Source organism: Carassius auratus, unplaced genomic scaffold (genome assembly GCF_003368295.1).
Source record: "Carassius auratus strain Wakin unplaced genomic scaffold, ASM336829v1 scaf_tig00025490, whole genome shotgun sequence".
Lineage (NCBI taxonomy): Eukaryota > Metazoa > Chordata > Actinopteri > Cypriniformes > Cyprinidae > Carassius > Carassius auratus.
Genome location: NW_020525424.1, coordinates 695 through 22,666, shown reverse-complemented (window position 1 = coordinate 22,666; position 21,972 = coordinate 695). Strand labels below are relative to the sequence as shown.

The 21,972-nt window shown below is 37.0% G+C and overlaps 2 protein-coding genes across 2 annotated transcripts; both read left to right on the top strand.

Moving 5' to 3' along the window:
* Positions 1-672: 672 nt before the first annotated feature.
* Positions 673-2,563, top strand: LOC113078355 (mitochondrial import inner membrane translocase subunit Tim10 B-like). The gene is made up of 3 exons (XM_026250680.1): positions 673-878; positions 1,053-1,148; positions 1,863-2,563. Exons 1-3 carry the CDS (start codon positions 852-854, stop codon positions 2,388-2,390), a joined length of 651 nt encoding a protein of 216 aa, XP_026106465.1. The 5' UTR covers positions 673-851; the 3' UTR covers positions 2,391-2,563.
* A 1,456-nt stretch (positions 2,564-4,019) lies between these two features.
* Positions 4,020-21,765, top strand: LOC113078354 (integrin-linked protein kinase). Its single transcript, XM_026250679.1, has 13 exons — positions 4,020-4,170; positions 5,951-6,232; positions 15,310-15,475; positions 15,760-15,855; positions 16,649-16,745; positions 16,883-16,966; positions 17,126-17,211; positions 17,292-17,401; positions 18,217-18,344; positions 18,568-18,689; positions 19,320-19,419; positions 19,796-19,926; positions 20,583-21,765. Exons 2-13 carry the CDS (start codon positions 6,144-6,146, stop codon positions 20,730-20,732), a joined length of 1,359 nt encoding a protein of 452 aa, XP_026106464.1. The 5' UTR covers positions 4,020-4,170; positions 5,951-6,143; the 3' UTR covers positions 20,733-21,765.
* Positions 21,766-21,972: the final 207 nt, after the last annotated feature.

Here is a 21,972-nt window from a genome sequence, read left to right as displayed (position 1 = left end):
AATTCAAATAGAATCAGTTATTTTAATAGTAAAACTATTTCACAACATTTCTGTCCCACTCACTTCTGAAATGATGGCTATGCCAGAAGTACCTGTGCACAAGATAATGAGGCCTTTTTATAGCAATTATTCAAGAGTTGTTGCAATATTTATATGGCTTTGTCCTGATATTAAAGGTATTGATGACCCTATTTTGTATGTAATTGTTTATTTGAAAACTTTGAAGAATGTTTCTCATTTAGTTTTGCTAGGAACTGTTAAATGAAGACGAAAAAAGGAGATTGATTGCAAAAGCTTTTCTTAAACTCATTAGCATTTTGTTAAAAAGAAAATAAATAAATAAAGTTAAATGTCATTTAACGTACAGAAGCGACAGGCAGGGAAATGCACCAGCACAGGCTCACTACAGCAGCGAGCTGAGGACTTTTGCAAATTTCCGTCGCAAATATTCAAGACGGGTTTTAAGCATAGACAGTAAAAGAGCGATAAGGGATACAGCTGCGGCTACTGGGCATGCGCACATAAATTTAGCGTCATTTTTGTTTCAATTACTTTTTTTGCATTATTGTAAGGGATAGGTTTAGGGTTTGGGGTAGAGGTGGATGTTAATAAAGCAATCTAAAATGCAGACATTTTATTTATTGTTTACTTCTGTCAGTAGCGGCATCCCTTCTAGCCACAAACGTCATGACGTTCGCTCCTGTGGTCACGTGATGGTAAACATGGCCGCGCGCAGTTGAAAGTCATGCGATAGCTCTTGAATATCGTTACTTATTTACATATCTTTGAATTAAAATTCATTTGCAGTTATATAGACGTTTATCTTGTTATATACTGCCACCGATATTGTTATGGACCCCACCGGACAACTACGAAATGTAAGTATAAAAACAGCGTGTGCAGTCCTTGTATATATGAATGTGACAAATATTTCATAATATTGTGATTTTATTATTATTTGGTGACATATTTACTGTGTGTGTGTGTGTGTGTGTGTGTGTGTGTGTGTGTGTGTGTGTGTGTGTGTTTGTGTGTTTGTGTGTGTGATCTAGTTGCGGGACTTCCTTCTCGTTTACAATCGCATGACGGATATCTGCTTCCAGCGATGCACAAGCAATTTCAACTACAGAAATCTGACAATGGATGAGGTGAGGCAAATTTATTTAGATTAGATTAGATTAAACTTTATTTTCATTGCACATGTAAGGTACAAGGCAACGAAATGCAGTTAGCATCTAAACAGAAGTGAAATGAGCTGTAAGTACAGGATATACAGTGTCTACAATATGTTACAAACGTTCTATAAATATACAGATAAGGCAGTACTATGGACATTATAGATAGGTGTTCTATGAACATACTGTACAGATGGATTATGTAATAAGTGCATGTACACTACAAACAAAAACTATGAACATACATTTACAAATGAAAATTCTATTAAAAGGCAATATGTTAAGCTGTACAAAGTAGTAGTCCAATGGACATTAAAAAAGTGTATAGAAAAATATTCCCATGTGCAAATGGATCATTCACTAATTTGTATGTACAGACAGTAGTGCAAGTAATAACAAGTGTAACAGGAAGAAGTGTGAAGTACAATGAAAGTTTTTTTTCTTCTTCTTCTCCATATTCTAGTGGTTGGGAGCAGAGCTAGTTTTATTTATTTATTTATTTTTTAATTTATTTATTTATTATTTATTTATTATTTATTTATTTTTTGAAATTTTCGATATCTGAAGTGTTACTAAAACAACTCTTTTACATTAAGAAAACAACAGTGTGTTCCCCATCAAACCTTCATTATAAATTTAATCACTATGACGGTTATGTAATGTCTTTTGTTTGTGTTGTTTTACCAGGAGCGATGTGTGGACAGTTGTGCTGGCAAGTTAATAAGGACCAATCACCGTTTAATGGGCACCTATGTGCAGTTGATGCCCGCGATGGTTCAGAAAAGGATGCAGGAGATGGAGAGCAAGGCTGCAGAAATGGCTAAAGCTGAAGCTGCAGCACAAGAGAGTTCATCAGCATTAGAAAACCCATCTACTGCCATTCCAGCCACAACAACGATGCTTGAGAGCACACAGATACCTTCAACTCCTAATAATCCATCAGATAACAAGTCCTCATTAGTGACTGATGTCTCAGCTTTTGGACAAACACAGTCATTGTTAGATGTGCACACAGTCCCAAACAACACACAAACCTTTACAAATGAGTCTTTAGAAGGACTAGTAGTGCCATCGCCAGTGATCTCAACATCTGGAGATCCCGTCTTGAGTGCAGTAGAAAAACTAAATCTGAAGCCCAGCAGTGTAACCACCACATTAGTTCCTGAAGCACAGTCTGAAAGGGGAGCAAGACAGAGCCCCCAAAATCCATCTTGATGGCGATGTGCAGAAAAGAGACATGGACAAGAACATTTGTCTACAAGGTTTTGTTTATGCTGCATATTCCGTCTTAACACCCCAAAGTCACTTAAGACTTTTACGACGGTTGAACATGGAATGGGTTTCATAAATACTTAAATATCTCTATTAAAACATTAAATAACTAACTACGGGCGACTATGTGTCTTTAATGAAATTGCATAATGGAAAGATAATTTATTTGACTTCTTTATTTATTAATAATATTAGGATAAGTGTTTTGTGAATTTAAAGTGGCATATGAGTATAGATTATACATAATAGGATTAAAAAGAACAATTTAGAACCAAGAACCAAGAGAAAACAGAGCGCCCTCTCGCGGCTGTAGACGGTAATGTTTTCTCTTGGTTCATGTCAAATTAATTTTGATAAATAAGTCGCACCTGACTATAAGTCGCAGGACCAGCCAAACTATGAAAAAAGTGCGACTTATAGTCCTGAAAATGCGGTGTGTGTGTGTATATATATATATATATATATATATATATATATATATATATATATATATATATATATATATATATATATATTTATACATTACATTTATTGTACCTTTTTTTGTTTAGCCTTGAAATACACCATGGTAACCAACTTTTTTATTATTATTATTATTATGATATTTCATAATAAATATAATCCAGGATGTGGATTATTTATTTATATATTTTATAAAATTATTTGATGACAAGTGGATACTAATAATACTAGTAATATTATTACTTATCTTATTACTTTCTGGCATCAGTATTTAGTTACAATACTTCGTCCCACAGAAGTTATAACTGTGCATCTTTCCCAAAAAAATATTAACATTTTTTACCAACAGTTTTTCTGCCTCATCATTTGACCAAAATCTACATTGGATCACAGTCAGAAGTTATTACAAACACTCAGTGATGATTGACAGTGACTTTTACGTAAAAGTGTTTTTACAGTGTCTTATTTTATCCATAATTTATGTTTCCCATATATTTTCCCATATATATTTAATTAAGTAATATAGCAAAATCACATGAGTTCATACGATTTTTAATTATAGTAGTATATTGGGATCAGAGGGGTGTGGGTGGGCAAGCAATGTAATGCCAGAGTAAAGTAACACAACATTTTATGCATGATGTGTTCAGATCAGCTTTTCTCCTGATAAAATCAGTGTAATTGCAGTATTTCCATCCCCTGAATATAAGCTTTACAATATTCCAAGATTTCCTGATGCACCGGTGACTTCATGTGCCTGTACGAATCGTGCAAATTATGAAAATAAATCTAGGAATTATTGGATTTCAAATGGGGTTGAGGCATCAAAAGTAATTAGCCTAAGTAACGAGCTGTTTTATGAAGGTAAATGTAACTGTAATATTTGTACTGAATTCTTATCAGTAATTAGTTACACTACTAGTTATGGCAAAATAATAATATTAATAATTAATAATATTACTGTAACTAGTTACTTGTACTAGTTAGTTGCTGCCCCGGACTCGGAGACGGAGTATTCATAACCCCAGGCATAATCCTGAGGGAGAGAATATCGTGTCCCGAGGCGCTCGTTTCCTTCACTCTCCAGACGGGGGCGCTGCGGTGGTGTAATTAGCGGGGAGTGAGTGTGTGTCTGTCGGCGGGGAGGAGATCACAAACTCGGGCTCTAGTAGTAGGGTGTGGACGCTAGAAGAGTGTCGGTCCGGACTGTCCCAGTCATCACCGTTGGTTCACTCCAACTAAAAAGCGGCCATATAAACAGGTAATGATGGTTGTTATGATCGAGTGAGTGTGAGAATCGTGTGTCCAGTGACTGTGGGCGTAACGTTATATGTCTGCTGCTAACGTTAGCGGCATTAGCGCTCTAGTTTACAACAGTACAAAATTACTGTTGTATATCCATAAATAAAGTGTGGAGTCAAAAAAATATTTCCTTGTGCATGATTAAGTAAGATATAATTCATACTGTGAGTTTTTTTTTCTTTTGGTTTACCCATAGTTAAAAGTCTTTAGTCACTCTTTTGACTGGAGTGTCCGTTAGCTTCGCGGCTAATGTCACTTACTGAGAGAAGAACACGTACGTTACCTGTCTGTCTGTCTGTCTGCTGCAATTATCTAGCTAGCCATATGTCTTGCCTTCTGTCAATCTTGCTTTCTTTCAATCTTCTTGAACAAATACTCGCCCGCTTCGGTTTAAAGTGTCTATCTGTAACTTATATTTGAGTCTGTCTGTCTCTCTAACTAAGTTATATGTCTGTCATCTTATTCTGTTTGAAGACTTTCTTTTCTCTGTCTAAACATACCTGTGTCTGCTCATGCATATATACACACTTCTAACTTGTTGCTTGTTTGAACCATTCAATCTGTCCAGCTACATTTCTTTAATTCTATTTCGATATCTTGTTGTCTGTCTGTCAGTTGAAACAAAATCTGACATCTACCTGTCTTCTATTAAAACTCTCTTTTTTTCAGTGTAGACCTGTCTGTCTCTTTCTGTGTGTTTAATAATTTTCCTCTTTCTGTGAGTATTAACTATCATGTGTACCTGGCAGTCTTTTTGTGAGCGGATGCGTATTTAACTGAATCAATAGCAGCCTGCTCTTATCTAATTTGTCTGTCATTTTCTCTAAGTGAACGCAGTTGTTTTCCTTTATGACTGTATTTGTTCTGGTTTTGAAAAACAAATCCCTCCTGTATCCCATCTCAATGCACTTTGCAAAGTATTTCTTTCTTTAATTCTCTAATAAAACAGACAAGTAGTTTTTCATGAGTAAGACGGGTCTTTGCGAAGACCTCTTAACTGAAGTATGAGTGATGTCAGAGTATTAAAGAAACACATTCTGTTGGCAGAGGGTTGTTTTTGACTCCGTAAGGGAGTCATATGTGTGTTATAACAGGCCAAAACCTGTACAATTACACAAGTATTCATCACCTGTCAGCATTCAGTGAACAAATATTTAAACCTTTGGCATAAACCTGAGGTGAAGAGTTCATCCAGAAATTTATATTTTGTAATTTATTAACCCTCATATCCTCCTAAACCTGTGTGACTTGTATATTATATGTATATCTGTTCTTGTGTGGAGCATTAAAGAGAAATAGTAGTGTCCATTATTAAGAAATGGCATTTTTTTCATCCTTTTAGTTTGGTTTCACGTGTTTTTGAAAAATGTAATTTAATTAAGTTAATGACTCTAAGAATGTCATGTGGCATGTTTTCTTTACAACAAATGCATTTTAAAGATACTTTTCAATGTGATGTATTAGTAATTTATAAATATAATTTATAAAGTCTTCTTTGGAAATAGTTTTATAAACTTTTTTTTTTTTTTTTAATGAGGAAAAAATAAATTATTTCCCATTATATAATGAATAAATAAATAGATAATTGAACTTTTCATTTCTTGGGAACTGTTCTTAGAAACTACTTGTTATTGTTGTGTTTTAGTCACTGTTCCCTGGTGACCTGAACTGTGACAGTATGTTATGTGCAGGCTGTGTTCAAGACAGCTCATCTGAGCTTCCTTCTCGTTTCTCTGCAGTGTAGCGCAGACACCAGACACTTGCCCTGAGGCTGTGAAGAGACTGTCCCACCGCACCCTTCCCGTGACTGGATGTTCTGTCAGACCCTCGCCTGTCGTCTTTAGGGTACAGCAGCTTCAGACACCTCTCCCAGGACACTCCTGGTAGGGGACGAACGATTCCGGTGGACGTGAGAGGAGAGAGGGTGCCGAGATGGATGACATCTTCACTCAGTGCCGTGAAGGCAACGCGGTAGCCGTCCGCCTCTGGTTGGACAACACAGAGAACGATCTAAACCAGGGGTGAGTGTGTTTTTGACCATTGTATGAATTTGAGTCATAATATGAAATTAGTCAGAGCTGTTATTAGGTAAATTGTAGTGTGTTTGTAGAGACATGTTTGTAAAAGTTGAACTTGGATGCTGGCAGTAGGGAGTGGATTCTTTGGTGTCCACGCCCCCCTCCAAACTTTGAAATTCAAAATGTATTGTGAAGAAACTGTCCTGTCTGTGAGGATCTTCTGTCAGGCCTTGTCCCTTTGTTCACCCCTTACTTTTATCTGTCTCCTAATCCCTGGGCGCAGTGGCGCAGTGGAGAAGATGACGAGGGTAGATTGTATCGCTTTCCATCTGTGTTGTGGGTTTCATTCAGTTTTTTAAGCTGTCGTGGCATACACAGCTTTAAGATTTAAATCAGATGGTTTTGAGGCATTGACGATTTCAGTACTAGGTTGTAATTCCTGCATAATTCTGCTGTTACTATTTAACATTTGATACCAGAAAAAACAAGGTCTTTCACCCATACAAAACATGCCGTCATATTGTGTTCCTAGTGCTTTTTTTAGTTGTGCCTCATGGTTTCAGCGGTGTTCTGGGCAGTTGCTAAGTGGTGACCTAGGTCAGAAGAGATCATTTTCATGTATATATGATAGGGGAATGCAAAAATAGTAAAATGATCAATCTGTAATTATTAGGGATGCACCGGTTGACCGGCCATAAATCGGAACCGGCCGGTTTTTGCTTAAAATATACGCGATCAGCAACTGGCCAGTTTTTGGTCTTTTTCGGCCAATTTTTCCGGTAGTGCATTCGCGTGCACAGACTACATTGTAATCGTTCGCTGTGTCATTTGTGTAGAAGTATTTCGAAATCTGTCCGCAGGACACAGGCAGCCGATCAGTACTGGAAATGCAGAGTTTGAGGTCTGAGGCACAGATAGCAGGAAGCGATCAGCCGTTGGTGTACTGGCGCACAAATAAGAGCCTTTCCTGCGCACTGAAGCTGCGCGAGCGTATACTGTACCGGCCTGCGCCCTGAACAGGATTAGACGGTGAAGAGATGTTCAGCTCAACTTCTCACGTGTTGGATGAGAAACGAAACGGACTAAACTGTGACAAAACTGAAAGTTTTTTTTGTTTTTTTTGCATACACGTTTGAAAAGCCAGAAATAAACGTCAGTTCTGCATTAGGATGATTATTTTTATTTTACCTTAAAATTACAGACTTAATTTGATTTAAAAATCACCTGCTGTAGAACACTGATTACTTGAGACAATAAGTTATTTATTTTTAATTGGCTCAAGAAAAAAAAATATTGATGTGAATCATTACCCTAATTTTTTTTTTTTTTTGGATGAATGAAACACTTTGCATCTTTATTTATTCGCACCAACATTATTTGATTTTAACATTTTGGAAAATGTATTTATATAGCATACTTTTATTTAGTCTCACTGGTAAAGACCTTTTTTTTATTTAAAACCACATTTAAAAACTAAAATACTGAATGTTGATTAAGAAACATCTTATAGAATGTGTGTTGATTGTGGTGTTTGGATTGTAGAACTAGCAGTTATTGCCTTTAATTTCACATGGTTACAGTTAATCTTTTATTTAAGGCCAGTTCTCTGTAGTTTCAACCCAATTCAAAAACAGAAGCTAAGTGCTGATGTCTGTACCATCTATGTTTGTACTGAATGCAGGCTACTTATTGTGCAGTTACTGCTGTTAATTTCAGATGGTTACAGTTATTGTTTTCAATAGCCAAAAGCAAGTTTGGCCTATTAAATACCAAGTATCTTGTTTATGCACACTTTCCTTCTTTCTTGTTTGTGTCTTAAAAGAAAAAAATGCTTTACTTTATCAGTTTGCTTTGCTTGAGCTTGAATGCTTTTGTTATACATCTAGTTTACACACATTTTCAACTAAAAAGAAAAGCATGAGATATAATGTAACATGGATGTAGAACATTGTTGTGTGTAATGCCTAATCATAAGCTTCCTCAGAAATGGTGACAAAAACGTGATTATTAAACGTCTTTCTCATTAAATGTCATTTAAAGTAACAAATATTTGTTTTTGTTTTTTATGAGCCCAAATATTCAAATACAATATTTTGAAAATTGGCTATTTCTTATGTATGATATTGTGGTGCCTAGGTATGTTTAGGCTATTTCTTAGTTAAAATTATTTTCAAAGTTAAGTTTCACGAGTTTTAGGAAATGTTTTCAGTATGTGTATATTATATTTAGTATCCAAAGCTTAAAAAAGGTTTTTATTATTTTATTTTTTGTAAAATCCAGGGAGTTTTTTTTTATGTATAATTTATTCAGACAAAATAACATATAATACTGACTTTTCCTTTTGGATTTAGTTGTGCAGCCCTCCTGTGAAACTGAATGTCGTTAGCCTAGTTTTAAAGAAATAAGTCCTGAAATATGCGTCTTACAAACTAAACGAACATAATTCCATTTCTAGCCCTATATGGTGTAAAGCATACACAGAGTTGAGCCATGCACCCTCTTCAAATACCTCCACCTTTGCCAAACTCCCTCTCACAAACACCCTTGACCCTCCTTTCTTCATGAATACATCCCCGAACAGCTGGGAAGCACAAAGGAAAGGGAAAACGTCCTGGTCGATCTCCAAGAACCTTTAAGGATTCTGATCTGGATGGATCTCTTGCTGTCAGCCACATGATGTATAACTGAAAGGAACGGGTCAGAGATGAATGGTTCGCCTGTGCCGATTCAGCACAGAATCAGCAGATTGCATGCAGCGGCTACTTTAGTTGAAGCGTCTGATGTAGATCACCATCTTAGGCCTTTCTTGTGCTCTTGACATGGCTGAAGCTGTGACTTTGAAATTATGTGACAAAGGAAATGTTGGACGGGAACACTAACTCAACTAGCACAAAACCAAAAAATAAGACCATAAGCTTAGCGTTCCCTACTCTAAACAGCAATGGATCCTCTACAAATCTGCCGGTCAGGCCAGTGTGAGTTGGAGTCTATGTCTAATCTGTGACTCAGAAGACGGGGAGGAGGGAACGGTCTGGGCTAAAATGAAATGGTTGGGATGAATAGTTTCCATACGATGAGCTCACCAACCAAAGCATGCTGACTTGAGCCATACGGTCCTCTCTGTGTCACTTCTCTCTCTCTGTTTCTCTCCCTCCCTCCCTCCCCGCTTACCAGTCTCAAAGTGTTCTCCTTTTCCAGAAATAGAAAAATTCCAGCTAAGGGATTCGCCTTTCGCTTTTGCCTAATGTGGTTTGCCTAATAAAATGGTTTTGATCCTTTGAGAAGAGAGGATGTTTGATTCAGCTCTTCTGAAGGGCCATGAGGAGTTTCAGCATGGTTTGAGATGTTACAACCTTACGTGTTTGTGGGAGGAGACAGGAAACAGCAGACATACACGGGCGTTGTTTATGTTTCACATTACAGCATGGCAGTCAGCAGACTGGACTCCTGTCTTATGTCTTATCTTCTAGAAATTCATGACACTTTGGCCATTATGCCTAAACTTCCATTTTTGATTTTGATATTGTTTTTAAGTGTTGACATTTAAATTAAAATAGACAGTGTTCATTTTCTTAAAGGGATATTTCACTCAAAATTCTGTCATTATTACATTATACCTTCAATTTGATGCAGACCTGTATGAGTTTCATCTGTTGGACACAAAATTAGATCATTTGAAGAATGTTGGTAATCAAACAGTTGCTGGTAGCCATTAAAGTCCATAGTAGTGGAAAAAATACTATGGAATCAATGGCTACCAGCAACGTTTTGGTTACCAGCATTCTTCAAAATATCTTATTTTTCTTTATTTTCTTGTGTTCAACAGATGAACGAAATTAATACAGGTTTAAAATGTATTTTTGTATTTAGCCTTCATACAAACAAGAAATGTGAAATCATTGTCAAATAATTGTCTCAGACTCACTTTAATATCTTTAACTTCAAACTATAGACAGACATACACTACCAGTCAAAAGTTTTTGAACAGTAAGATTTTTCATGTTTTCAAAGAATTCTCTTCTACTCACCAAGCGTGCATTTATCTGATCCAAAATCAGCAAAAACAAACATTCAGAAAGATTTGTACTGTTTAAATCTGTTGTCTATTTCAAAATATTTTAAAATGTGATTTATTCCTGTGATTTCTAAGCTATAGTTTGAGCATCATTACTCCAGTCACATGATCCTTCAGAAATCATTCTAATATTCTGATTTGCTGCTCAAAAATCATCTATGAATACGTTGAAAACAGCGGAGTATAGTTTTTTTCAGGTTTCGTTTTTTTTATCTGAAATAGAAATCTTTTGTAACATTATAAATGTCTTTATAATTACTTTTGATCAATTTAAAACATCATTGCTAAACAAATGATACATTTTTATAATTTTGTTTAAAAATTAACTAGCTCCAAGCTTTTGATTGGTATAGTGTATAATGTTTCAAAAGCTTTTTATTTCAGATAAATGCTGACCTTTGGATCGACCTATTGACTGTTTTTGTAGGCTAATTATTCTTGTAGAATGAAACTTTTTTTTTGTCACTATAAAAAGTATGAAAAGTGCTCAGAGTTGCTGCAGAAAAAAAGAGCAAAAAGAAAAGAATGTTGCTGCAGACTGGCTTATTGAAAATGCAAACTGACTCCCTGCCAGCAGGAGGCGCTGTGAGAGCGGTAGAACCCCCAGCCAGACCCTCCTCGTAGAACTGGGTAGAACTAGCAGTTTCTACAGTAACGGTTGTAATCAAAGCAGTTCCGCTCACGAACGCTTCTTTTCTTTATCAGAAAAAATCAAAACGCCATCTAAACTTTTCTGAAGACAATCCTTTCACTTCCTTCATATAAAACGCTGAGAGGTGTTTTGATTTTGAAATGTGCAGTGCTCATGTTTATTCATGAAGTCAAATGCCACAAATAAATAAATGAATGGGAAACATATAGGAAATTTGTTTAAAAATCATATCACCATTATTTAATTTCTTTTAAAATAATGATTAAATGATTGAATTGTCCCATTCTTGTCTAATACAGGCTTCTAGTTGCTCAACTGTCTTCTTTGTCGCATCTTCCTCTTTATGATGCACCAGTTGTTTTTTTATGGGTGAAAGATCTGGACTGCAGGCTATCCATTTCAGTACCCGGATCCTTCTTCTACGCAGCCATGATGTTGTAATTGATGCGGTATATGGTCTGGCATTGTCATGTTGGAAAATGCAAGGTCTTCCCTGAAAGAGATGACATCTGGGTCGGAGCATATGTTGTTCTAGAACTTGGATATACCTTTCAGCATTGATGGTGCCTTTTCAGATGGTGTAAGCTGCCCATGCCACACACACACTCATGCAGTCCCATACCATCAGAGATGCAGGCTTCTGAACTTAGCGCTAATAACAACTTGGGTTTTCATTTTCCTATTTAGTCCGGATGACATGGTGTCCCAGTTTTCCAAAAAGAACTTTCAATTTTGATTCGTCTGACCACAGAACAGTTTTCCACTTTGCCAGAGTCCATTTTAAATGAGCCCTGGCCCAGAGAAAACGCCTGTGCTTCTGGATCATGTTTAGATATGGCTTCTAATTCGAGCTATAGAGTTTTAGCCGGTAACGGAAATGGCACGGTGGATTGTGTTCACGACAATGTTTTCTGGAAGTATTCCTGAGCCCATGTTGTGATTTCCATTACAGTAGCATTCCTGTATATGATGCAGTGCCGTCTAAGGGCCCTGAAGATAACGGGCATCCAGTAATGTTTTCTGGCCTTGACCCTTACGCACAGAGATTGTTCCAGATTCTCTGAATCTTTGGATGATATTATGCACTGTAGATGATGATAACTTCAAGAGGCTCTTTTTATACCCAGTCATGTTCCCAATTGACCTAATAAGTTGCAATTTGGTCCTCCAGCTGTTCCTTATATGTACATTTAACTTTTTACCTCTTATTGCTATCTGTCCCAACTTTTTTGGAATGTGTAGCTCTCAAGAAATCCAAAATGAGCCAATATTTGGCATGACATTTCAAAATGTCTCACTTTCAACATTTGTTATGTTATCTATATTATATTGTGAATAAAATAAAAGTTCATGAGATTTGTAAATTATTCCATTCCTTTTTTACTCCCAAGTTGTACAGTGTCCCAGCTTTTTTGGAATCGGGTTTATATAATACTTTGTTACATTGTTTGTGTTTCAAGTTGTTTTGCAGATGGGATTTTTGTATCAGCATCCAAAATTTTGCATCTGTCCTTCTCTAGTAGTGAATGCCATCTAAGTTGACTGTGGGTCTGCTCTCAAATTGTGACTCAAAGAGGAACTGACCCACTTTGTGGCTGTTTTTCATTCTTGATGTTTGGACGGGAACTCCGAGCGGCTAATGATAGTAGAAGAACAGAAGACTGAAGCAAACTAAATGCTAGGTTACGGCTGTGTTTGTTTCTGTGGCTTTAAAACAGAGACTGAAGCTGCTGAAGCTCAGGCTAATGAGAAGCATTTTCAGTGTTTGGGGTGAATAATTTACTGCTAAAAATATTAGCTGTATTTTAACTTCTTGTGTTTAGCTATACTGTCTAAAAATAAAACACTTATACATCCGTTTTAAATGTGTGTTTTTAAATCGGAAGGTACCTCTTAAATGTTAACAATATTATAAAAAAAATGTTTTTGTTACATTTCCTGTCACATACGTCACTCTGGCCCACTTCACAAGCCTGTTAGCTCAGATACAGTTTTAGACTGTGGCGCCTCTCTGATGTGCGGTTTATGATCTAATTCAGTATGAGCTTTCACTCAACCAGATTGTTGCTGAAAGGTAGAAACCTGAACTCAGATGTGGAGTTGTACTTTTAAATCATCACTGAATGAAACCCCAGAACAGTTTTTGGCCAGAGGAAGCTCTTAATAACTGCTTTTCAACTCTTTGATTGTATAACTGCAGACTCAAGACGTAATCCTCAGCTGTGTGACTCCAATATCGTTGTTTGCATAGTCTGTCTTTATACGTTTGTAAGTCTGTTAGCATAAACGTTCATTTCTGCGTGTGTGTGTGTGTGTGTGTGTGTGAGAGAGAGCGAGAGAGTGAGAGTGTGTGTGCTGGATCACAGTGCTTGCTTCACGTCCTTACATGGACAAGAGAAACTAGCTGGATATGAATTGTCCAGAGCACTGTAGGAAGGGAGCTACTAGCAGTGGAAGAGAGCGTGGAATATTATTTCCTGTGTTTCCAGATCTGGTTTCCGCAGTCCGCCCCTCTGCTGTGTTGGAGCACTGCTGAAAGTTATGTGACAAGTGTCACCACAGATAGCTCTCTTAGGACTCTCCTTTTTCCTCTTTTTCCCTCACTTACTTTCTTGCTTTCTTTCTTATTAATTTCCTGTAGTTTTGCCGTTTAGCTTCCATTCTTTCCAACCTTCCAACTCCTGTTTTTCTTGGTTTCTTCCTTAGACTATTCCTTCTTTTTCCCCCAGATTCTTCCTTTTTTCATGTTTTTTCCTTTAAAGCTTACTTTTCATTCTTCCTGTCTTTCCTTGTTTTTTCTTTCCCGCTTCATTCCATTCTGTCCCATTTTATTTTTCATTTTCTGCTTCATTCTGAACTTTCTTTCCTTCCTTTACTTCCTTTTTCTGTTTACCCTCTTCTTTTTCAGGTTATTTTCCAACTTTCTTTCTTTCCTTCCTTCCTTCCTTTTCACTTCCATTTTTCCTGCTAGCTTTCTTTCTTTCCGCATTTTTTTCTTTTCAGCTTCCTGTTTTCCCCAGTTTTCTCCTTTGTTTCTTTTTCCTTTCCTTCCTTTCTTGAAATGTGCAGTTTGGCCAGATATAAAGCACATTCTGGAATTCCCAATGGGAAGCTCAGGACTTACTGTTCAATTTTATTTTGTTTATTTAAGGATGGGGGACTTCCTGTCTATTTGTCTTTAACCCCTTCAGTTTCGACTAAGCCACATTTGACTGTGTGTGTGTGTGTGTGTGTGTGTGCGGTCTGGTCTGGTCTGATCTGATCTGATCCGGCCGGACATTGTGAGTAGTTCCAGCAGCTAGCCTAAGTTTAGCCGCACTACTGGTTTTATCATTTACCCAGAGACTTCCTACTGTAGTGCACACACCCAGCCCTTCAACAAACACTTCATTATTGAAGCCTTCATTTATTTATAGCAAACTATCAGCAGTTGCATTCCGTGGTTTAATAGTAAAACCCCCATGTGGTTCATTCACATGTGCTCTCAGTAGCAGCACTAATGCACAGGCTCTGATCTGATCTCAGTGTTGTTATTGTAACTTTAGGGTCACCGTTGACTGTAAGTGCAAGTTTTGCTTAAGAGTAAGTGCGAGTTTTACTGCATTTTTGAAAAGGAAATAGGAAGCCCTGAGTACAGATCTCAGACACAAATGGGAGGGGGGTATACATGATCTGAAGGAAAGGGCCAGTTAACTGCTGTTTATAATTAACTGGCTGGAGACAGACAGCTGAGAGCGGGATCACCAGCCAGACTGGAGACTGGAGACCAAACACTGCAGCAAAAAACTGTGCCTTGATTTAAAGTCCACCCAATTACAAACCTTCTGTCATTATTTCCAAACATGTATGCACTCCAAAAATATTTGGGCCTAAATTTAAGATGTATGCATTTTAATGCTTATGAAATTTCCATGCTGTTGGATTACACAGTTTTAACCCTCTCAGGCTCAAATTAAGTTTTAGTAACTTAGTAACTTTAGTAACCTTTAGTAAAGTTTTCAGTACTCCAGATACATAAAATATCTATCTGGAGTAATAAGGTTTTTAGTTTGTAACTGTTGCAAATCTGCAACGCCTGCCTTGAGAGGGTTAACATAAAATAATAAACTTCATGATGCAAACATAAAATAAACAGGCAAGATAAAAGAACATGAACTATTATGTTAAAAATATATAATCTAACTTAAATGGATGGACATTTTAAATGCAGTGATTAGTGATTGTATTATAATATATTACATTTAAATTCAAATGCATAAAAGTAGAATTTAACTTTTTTAATAGACATGCACATGATAATTATGATATGATACTGACACTAAATATGCTGACGTGTTTTTTTTTTTCTTGCAGGGATGATCACGGGTTCAGTCCGTTACACTGGGCCTGCCGTGAGGGCCGTTCAGGTGTCGTGGACATGCTTATCATGAGAGGGGCACGCATCAATGTCATGAACCGCGGCGACGACACACCCCTGCACCTGGCTGCAAGCCACGGCCACCGGGACATTCTGGCCAAGGTGCGAACTGATTGTAGCAGATAAACACTCACAAACACACACACACACACACCAGCACCTGAACAACCACAGTGACCAAAGTCACGGAATTGTGTAAACAAACAAACAGCTGCTAACAGCAGTTCAAAATATCCACACATGCAAACTTTAAACCCTCGAAAAGGAATACGGAACTGACAGTTTCCATTTTATATACCTTTTAGTTCCATTAAAGAGATTTTGAATGGATGTTTTATTATTTGCTGTTTTGGGGACTGAATCATATTGTGGTTTGTGTTGTCTAGCTGATCCAGTGTAAAGCAGATACCAATGCGGCAAACGAGCACGGCAACACCCCTCTCCATTACGCCTGCTTCTGGGCCCACGACCTGGTGGCAGAGGTTGGTTTGAAGCTCCCTCTGCTGGGAAAAAAGAGAAACTCTCTCGACTGTTTTGTTGTTGATTTCCATGCAGTTATAATGAATGGTGAATAGAGCTTTCAAACACCATAACATTATCATAAAAGTGGTTCACATGGTTCTTGTGCACTATATTTTTCTGTAGTCTCCTGAAACTATAGGATAATATATTTGAGTAAAATACATAAAATGATTTTCATTCTTCTGTTTAAGTTCTTGGAGTTTGGTCTGTTCCTCACATAAAGCTTTAGTAGGTTTTCAGAAAACCTGGAATATAGCACACATATAGTGCAAGTCTTATTAACCACATATGTGGTATTTTTATTGACATAGTTCCAGTTCATTTTTAGTGTATCTATAACAGTTTTCTTGTTATTATTCACTAAGAATAAAACTATTAAAATCACTTTCGTTGATTGAAAGACAGCATAAAATAATGTACAGTATTAGATGGAAAAAAGCAACAGAAACAAAATGGTTAATAAAATGGAAATCTTAAAGTGAAGTAAAAAAAAAAAAAATTCAAGTGCAACCATAATTACTAGAATTAAAATGGAAACTAAATATATAAAAATAATAGCTTATTTTAAAAACAAGAACATAAATAGAATATAAATGATTCTCGAAAAGGGCAACCACTACATTACCTTTTTTCCTTTAACGATTGAGCAGAATTACCTTGGAGATGGTTAAACATTTGACATTCAGTGCTATTCAAAAGATAACAATGTCATTTCAGTCATACCAAATATGTTATCATTCATATTCTCTCCAGGATCTGGTTAATAATGGTGCTCAGGTGAGCATCTGCAACAAGTATGGAGAAACTCCACTGGATAAGGCCAAACCACCGCTCGCCGCACATCTGAAAGGTAAACTCTTCTTTAATAGTGTAGCAAATGTATTGTACGCAGTAGATTTTTAAGAAGGCCCGTTTGCTCGCAGACTCAAAGGTCTCTTTCTGTTATGTTACATCAGCCATAATAATTCTGTTGTGTTTATGAATCAGAGCTCGCGGAGAAACAGGGACAAAGCCTGGCCAAAGTTCCTTTCAAGGACTCTTTCTGGAAGGGAACCACTCGAACGCGACCACGTAAGCACCCTCAGAACATCTGATTCTCATTTACATTCATAACACTAAAGCATTTTAGTGTCACTCAGCATTACTGTGTATAGATTGCCTTATGAAATTATATAAATTGTCCCCAACCAAGGTTTGATTGTTGTATATTTTTTATATACATGCCTGCAGGTAATGGCACACTAAATAAACATGCTGGCGTAGATTATAAGCAGCTTTCCATGCTGGCCAAAATCAACGAGAACCACTCTGGGGAGGTGAGCTCATCTCCCAAACCACTACTCATTTATGCCCAGTGTTTATTGCAACACTGATGTCTCTGCTCTCCTCCTGGCAGCTGTGGCAGGGCCGCTGGCAGGGCACAGAGATTGTGGTCAAGATGCTGCATGTGCGAGAATGGACTACAAGAAAGAGCCGTGACTTTAATGAGGAGTACCCTAAACTAAGGTGACGAACCGCTATTACAGTGTGCCTGCATTACACAGATTAAAAAGACAGAAGTTTGCCCAGAAATGAATATTGTCATCATGTACTCACAATGATAGTTAATATAGTTAACTAAAACCTTAAAAACTGATAACTGAAATAAAGTATTAAATACATTTTCTTTTAATTATTTAGGTAATAATTTAATTATTTGGCATTTTCATTTTAATTTGATGTATTGAAGTATCTAGAATAGGGGAAAAACTGATTTAAAAATAAAAAACGAGATTAGACTAAATTACTAAAACTTTAACTAAGATTTCAATGAAAACTGGAAATATAAAGATAAAAATGAATTCAAAATATTAATAAAATGTGTAATTTTATTGATACTAAAATAACAGTGTTCTAAAGCTGCATTGCTAACTGTCTTCTGAAGACATAATAAGCACCGTAAAGAAAACTCATGCACTGAAGTCATTTGATAGCTTTGTGTGACAAACATAACACAAATTGGATCATTACAAATCATTCAGGCTGGTTTTGAACTGAATCAGCTGATTTCAGAATCAAAGTTAGACTCAATAGAGTGATTAGTTCACAAAGTAGACTGATTTGGAACTAAAATTTTATTATATTCGATTTATTTTCACTACACGATTGTCAAGGACTAAAGAATTTGCAATAATAAATTGTGATCTATTCCCGCTTTCATTTAAAAAAGGGAAAAATCTTGGCGAACTTTTGAATGTGTGAAACGTCTCCATCATGTTAGTGGTCTGTTGTTTCTGTGTGTTCATGTGTCCCTCTCCACCCTGGTGTTTCCCCTGTTGTAGAATCTTCTCCCATCCAAACGTGTTGCCCATGTTGGGGGCGTGTCAGTCTCCACCTGCCCCTCATCCAATCATAATTACACACTGGATGCCCTATGGCTCCCTTTACAATGTGCTTCACGAGGGGACCAGTGAGTAAAACATGTTACTGTCTCACACAGACCATTTGTTTTTTTATTTGTTTTTAGCTTCATTTGAATGTTAGAAATATGCTTGATTGCTCTTTAAATTCTGGACATGACAAAAGAGGAAGTCTTTTTTTGACTGGAGTTAAACCTAATTCTTAAATTTAACTTGAAATTTAAGTTAAACCCACTCTTCTCCTGTATCTTCCTCGTTCTTTTGTCCATCTAGACTTTGTTGTGGATCAGACGCAAGCGGTGAAGTTTGCTTTGGATATAGCGTGTGGAATGGCTTTCCTGCACACACTTGAGCCCATGATCCCTCGGCATTATCTCAACAGCAAGAGTGTCATGGTGAGATACTCAAAGCAGATATTTCCTGCTAATCTTGGTTTCCAGAGTGTCTATTTTTGTTCTACAGGAGAACACGTGTATAGTTACGGGCATAGCTCTAGATTCATTTCCACAGACTTTAAATACTCCGGGTCAACTGCTGATTGCAAAACACAAGTTCAAAGTTTGTTTATTCGCTGTCATGGTTTGTGAAACCCATTCAGCGGAACTTGCCCTCCATAAATTTAGCCTCAGTGGATAAACCACTGTGAACAGAAACTGCTATAAACACTCTCAGTTCTCTGAAGTTTCTGTGCATCCTGTCCCAAGTTCAGAGTTTCAAATTGTGGAGTAATGCAGTGAAAGTACATTCTTTGGGAGTGGTTTTCTTATTGCCTCTTAAGATTTTGTAGTAACAGACATCAGTGGTCTGTAATGTCCCATGGAAAAGTCAAAATGTAAAGGTCACTATCAGTTTAAAAGCACAATGGTCCAAATAAAGCCAAGCCACAACCAAACGACTTCTCAAAATACTAATAGCTGTACTGATCACATTACATTACACACCTTCAACTCTCAGAAGCTTGTCCTAGCTGGCTGTTTCATGCTAACATCCTAATGAATCTGTTCTCATTGGTTCATTGACATCAGATTGATGAAGACATGACAGCCAGGATAAGCATGGCAGATGTGAAGTTCTCCTTCCAGTGTCCCGGCAGGATGTACTCTCCCGCATGGGTGGCACCTGAAGGTACGGTCCCTTTCCTACACTCTCTGAATACTTCATTTCAAATTTCTCTACCAGATTTTACATTATCCCGCGTTATTTGTCTAAGGTATGATCACACTAGTGAAATTTCTATGAAATTTCTCAGGCAAAAAAAGGAACATTTTCTATTGCCAGTAGTGTATAAATCAGTCATTGCTGCAATACTGCACGAGCAGCTTGAACCCATTGTGAAATTTGCATGGGGAAATATTTAGTTGTTTTTACGATCGGTGGATTCCTTTTGAAATGACTGGATTGCTTGTGGAATTTAGCGTGAACAGAGGTACTGTGACCACACCTTAAACAGGACATTTTGATTCACTGATAGCTTAACATCTCGCTTCACGTCTCGTCTCAGCCCTGCAGAAGAAGCCAGAGGAGATTAACCGGCGCTCGGCAGATATGTGGAGTTTCGCTGTGTTACTCTGGGAGCTCGTCACCAGAGAGGTGCCCTACGCTGACCTCTCAAACATGGAGATCGGCATGAAGGTGAGAAGATTATATGACTTTGTAAAAGCAAGAGCTGAACCGAAAAGACCTCAGGGTCAGAAATGTAGTGGTGCTTGGGGCAAAAATGCCCCCGAAATAAACAAAAATGCTCCCCAAAATTCAAGATACAGTTAAACTAAAATTACGACGGCCATCACCATTCTTGTGAGAGTGCTGAACAGTTAACTAATTGAGCACTTCAGTCATGGAGAATATTCTTTGCTTGCTTTCTGAACAAAATGTATTCACAAATTCGTTGCTAAGATAACCGGTTTGAAGAGATATGTAATAAATTCTGTTAACCAACATTACAATCAGTATTTACAATATCAAGGGCAGTAATTGACAATGATTTTTATTATAATATTCCAACCTTTCACTGTTACTTTTCTAATTGGCTGATGTAAATATTTGACAAAAGTTCGAATGCACCAGGAAATCACTTTTAAGATGCAAATATTGACCCTTAAAGGAATAGTTTACCCCAAAATTATAATTTGCTCTCATTCGGGCCATTTCAGATGTAGATAAGTTAATTGGAAAATAAATGTAGTATTGCAATCACTTGCTCACCAGTGGATCCTCTGCAGTGAATTCAAAGCAAAAAAAAAAAAAAAATCATTTCTGACCATGGCTATCCCTTCTTTCTTCATTAGGTGGCACTAGAGGGACTGCGGCCCACCATCCCACCGGGCATTTCACCCCACATCTGCAAGCTTATGAAAATCTGCATGAATGAGGATCCTGCCAAGAGGCCCAAATTTGACATGATTGTGCCCATCCTTGAGAAGATGCAAGACAAATGAGATTGCCCTGCTGGAGTTCACAGTATTGCCTTAAAATGCACCACTCACCAAAAGTGCTCTATGCCACTGTAGCCCTCTGCTAAAGAAAAATGCTTTTATGGAAACACTGTTGAACATTTTTAAAAGCCACAGTCTCATTATCGCCTATATTCTTATATGCAATCATTGAATAATGACATGTGTTTGTGCATATAAATGTTCATCAGTCCATTTCGTGAGTGTTTACAAAGCAACATTTACCCTTTAAAACCTCTTTTCTATAGCCATTAAACAGGAAGTGGTGGCGGCAACAGTCCTTCGAAGCAGTGAATGTAAAGTAAAATCAAGTTTTCAAATCCACACCCACATTTTATTCATCATTTTTCTTACTTGCTTCATTTCACTCCGTTAAAAAGAGATCACAGATCATTTCATCAGCTCAAAATCTAAATTATTTGCAAATGTGTGTAAAACGGCCGCTGTTAGTATTTAAAGCATCGTGTTCATTTCACTATGTGTTTTCTTTGGATTGTCCACTGAAAATGAAAGTCGATAGGCTGAGTTTGCCTGAGTTGTAAAAAAAAAAAAAAAAAAAAAAAAGTGTAATAATGCAATAGCTAATGCCAGTTTTATGCCTTATGCAACAATTAACCAAAATATGAAGTGCCCATAATATCAATGATTGTACTGTCCCTCTCATAGTAGGGAGATTAACATGTTATAAAACATGTGATGATAGATTAATGTACCATAAGTTCAAAGTTCATTTACACACACCACATCAAATGCGAGAACTCGTTTGCCACATGCATCACGAGTCATGTCTTCTATCCTTGCTCCAGAAATCTACATATTTACTTGATCCATACAAATGCATGCTTGCTCCGTCCTATGTTATGTAACTAACACTCCACCTGCTCCTGTATTCTAATTTACTTAACATGTTAAGCATGTTACATCTGAGATATTTTTATATTGTATACATGTATTATTGTTTTTTCATGGGCAATACATTAGGGAGCCTATGAGTGCCTTTATTTTAATTTTTTTTTATTTTATAAACACTACATCTATTAACTTCTTTATTTTTCTGTTACTGTGTTCCTTTTTTCAGCTAGCCATTGTGTAATAGGAAACCAAGAGACGAAAACAAGCATACTTGACATGCATAAATGTATCCTTTTTTTATTTCACAGTGTTTCTATTTACGTTTTGAAAAGCAAACAGCGATGATAATGACAAACAGACTGATTATCTAACT

Bases quoted from the DNA above. Each gene is read 5' to 3' on its own strand.
- LOC113078355 (XM_026250680.1), top strand. From the start codon at position 852: ATGGACCCCACCGGACAACTACGAAAT. The intron at 879-1,052 runs GTAAGTATAAAA...TGTGTGATCTAG, and splicing joins CCACCGGACAACTACGAAAT to TTGCGGGACTTCCTTCTCGT. The intron at 1,149-1,862 runs GTGAGGCAAATT...TTGTTTTACCAG, and splicing joins GAAATCTGACAATGGATGAG to GAGCGATGTGTGGACAGTTG.
- LOC113078354 (XM_026250679.1), top strand. From the start codon at position 6,144: ATGGATGACATCTTCACTCAGTGCCGTGAAGGCAACGCGGTAGCCGTC. The intron at 17,212-17,291 runs GTGAGCTCATCT...TCCTCCTGGCAG, and splicing joins ACGAGAACCACTCTGGGGAG to CTGTGGCAGGGCCGCTGGCA. The intron at 17,402-18,216 runs GTGACGAACCGC...CCCCTGTTGTAG, and splicing joins GAGGAGTACCCTAAACTAAG to AATCTTCTCCCATCCAAACG.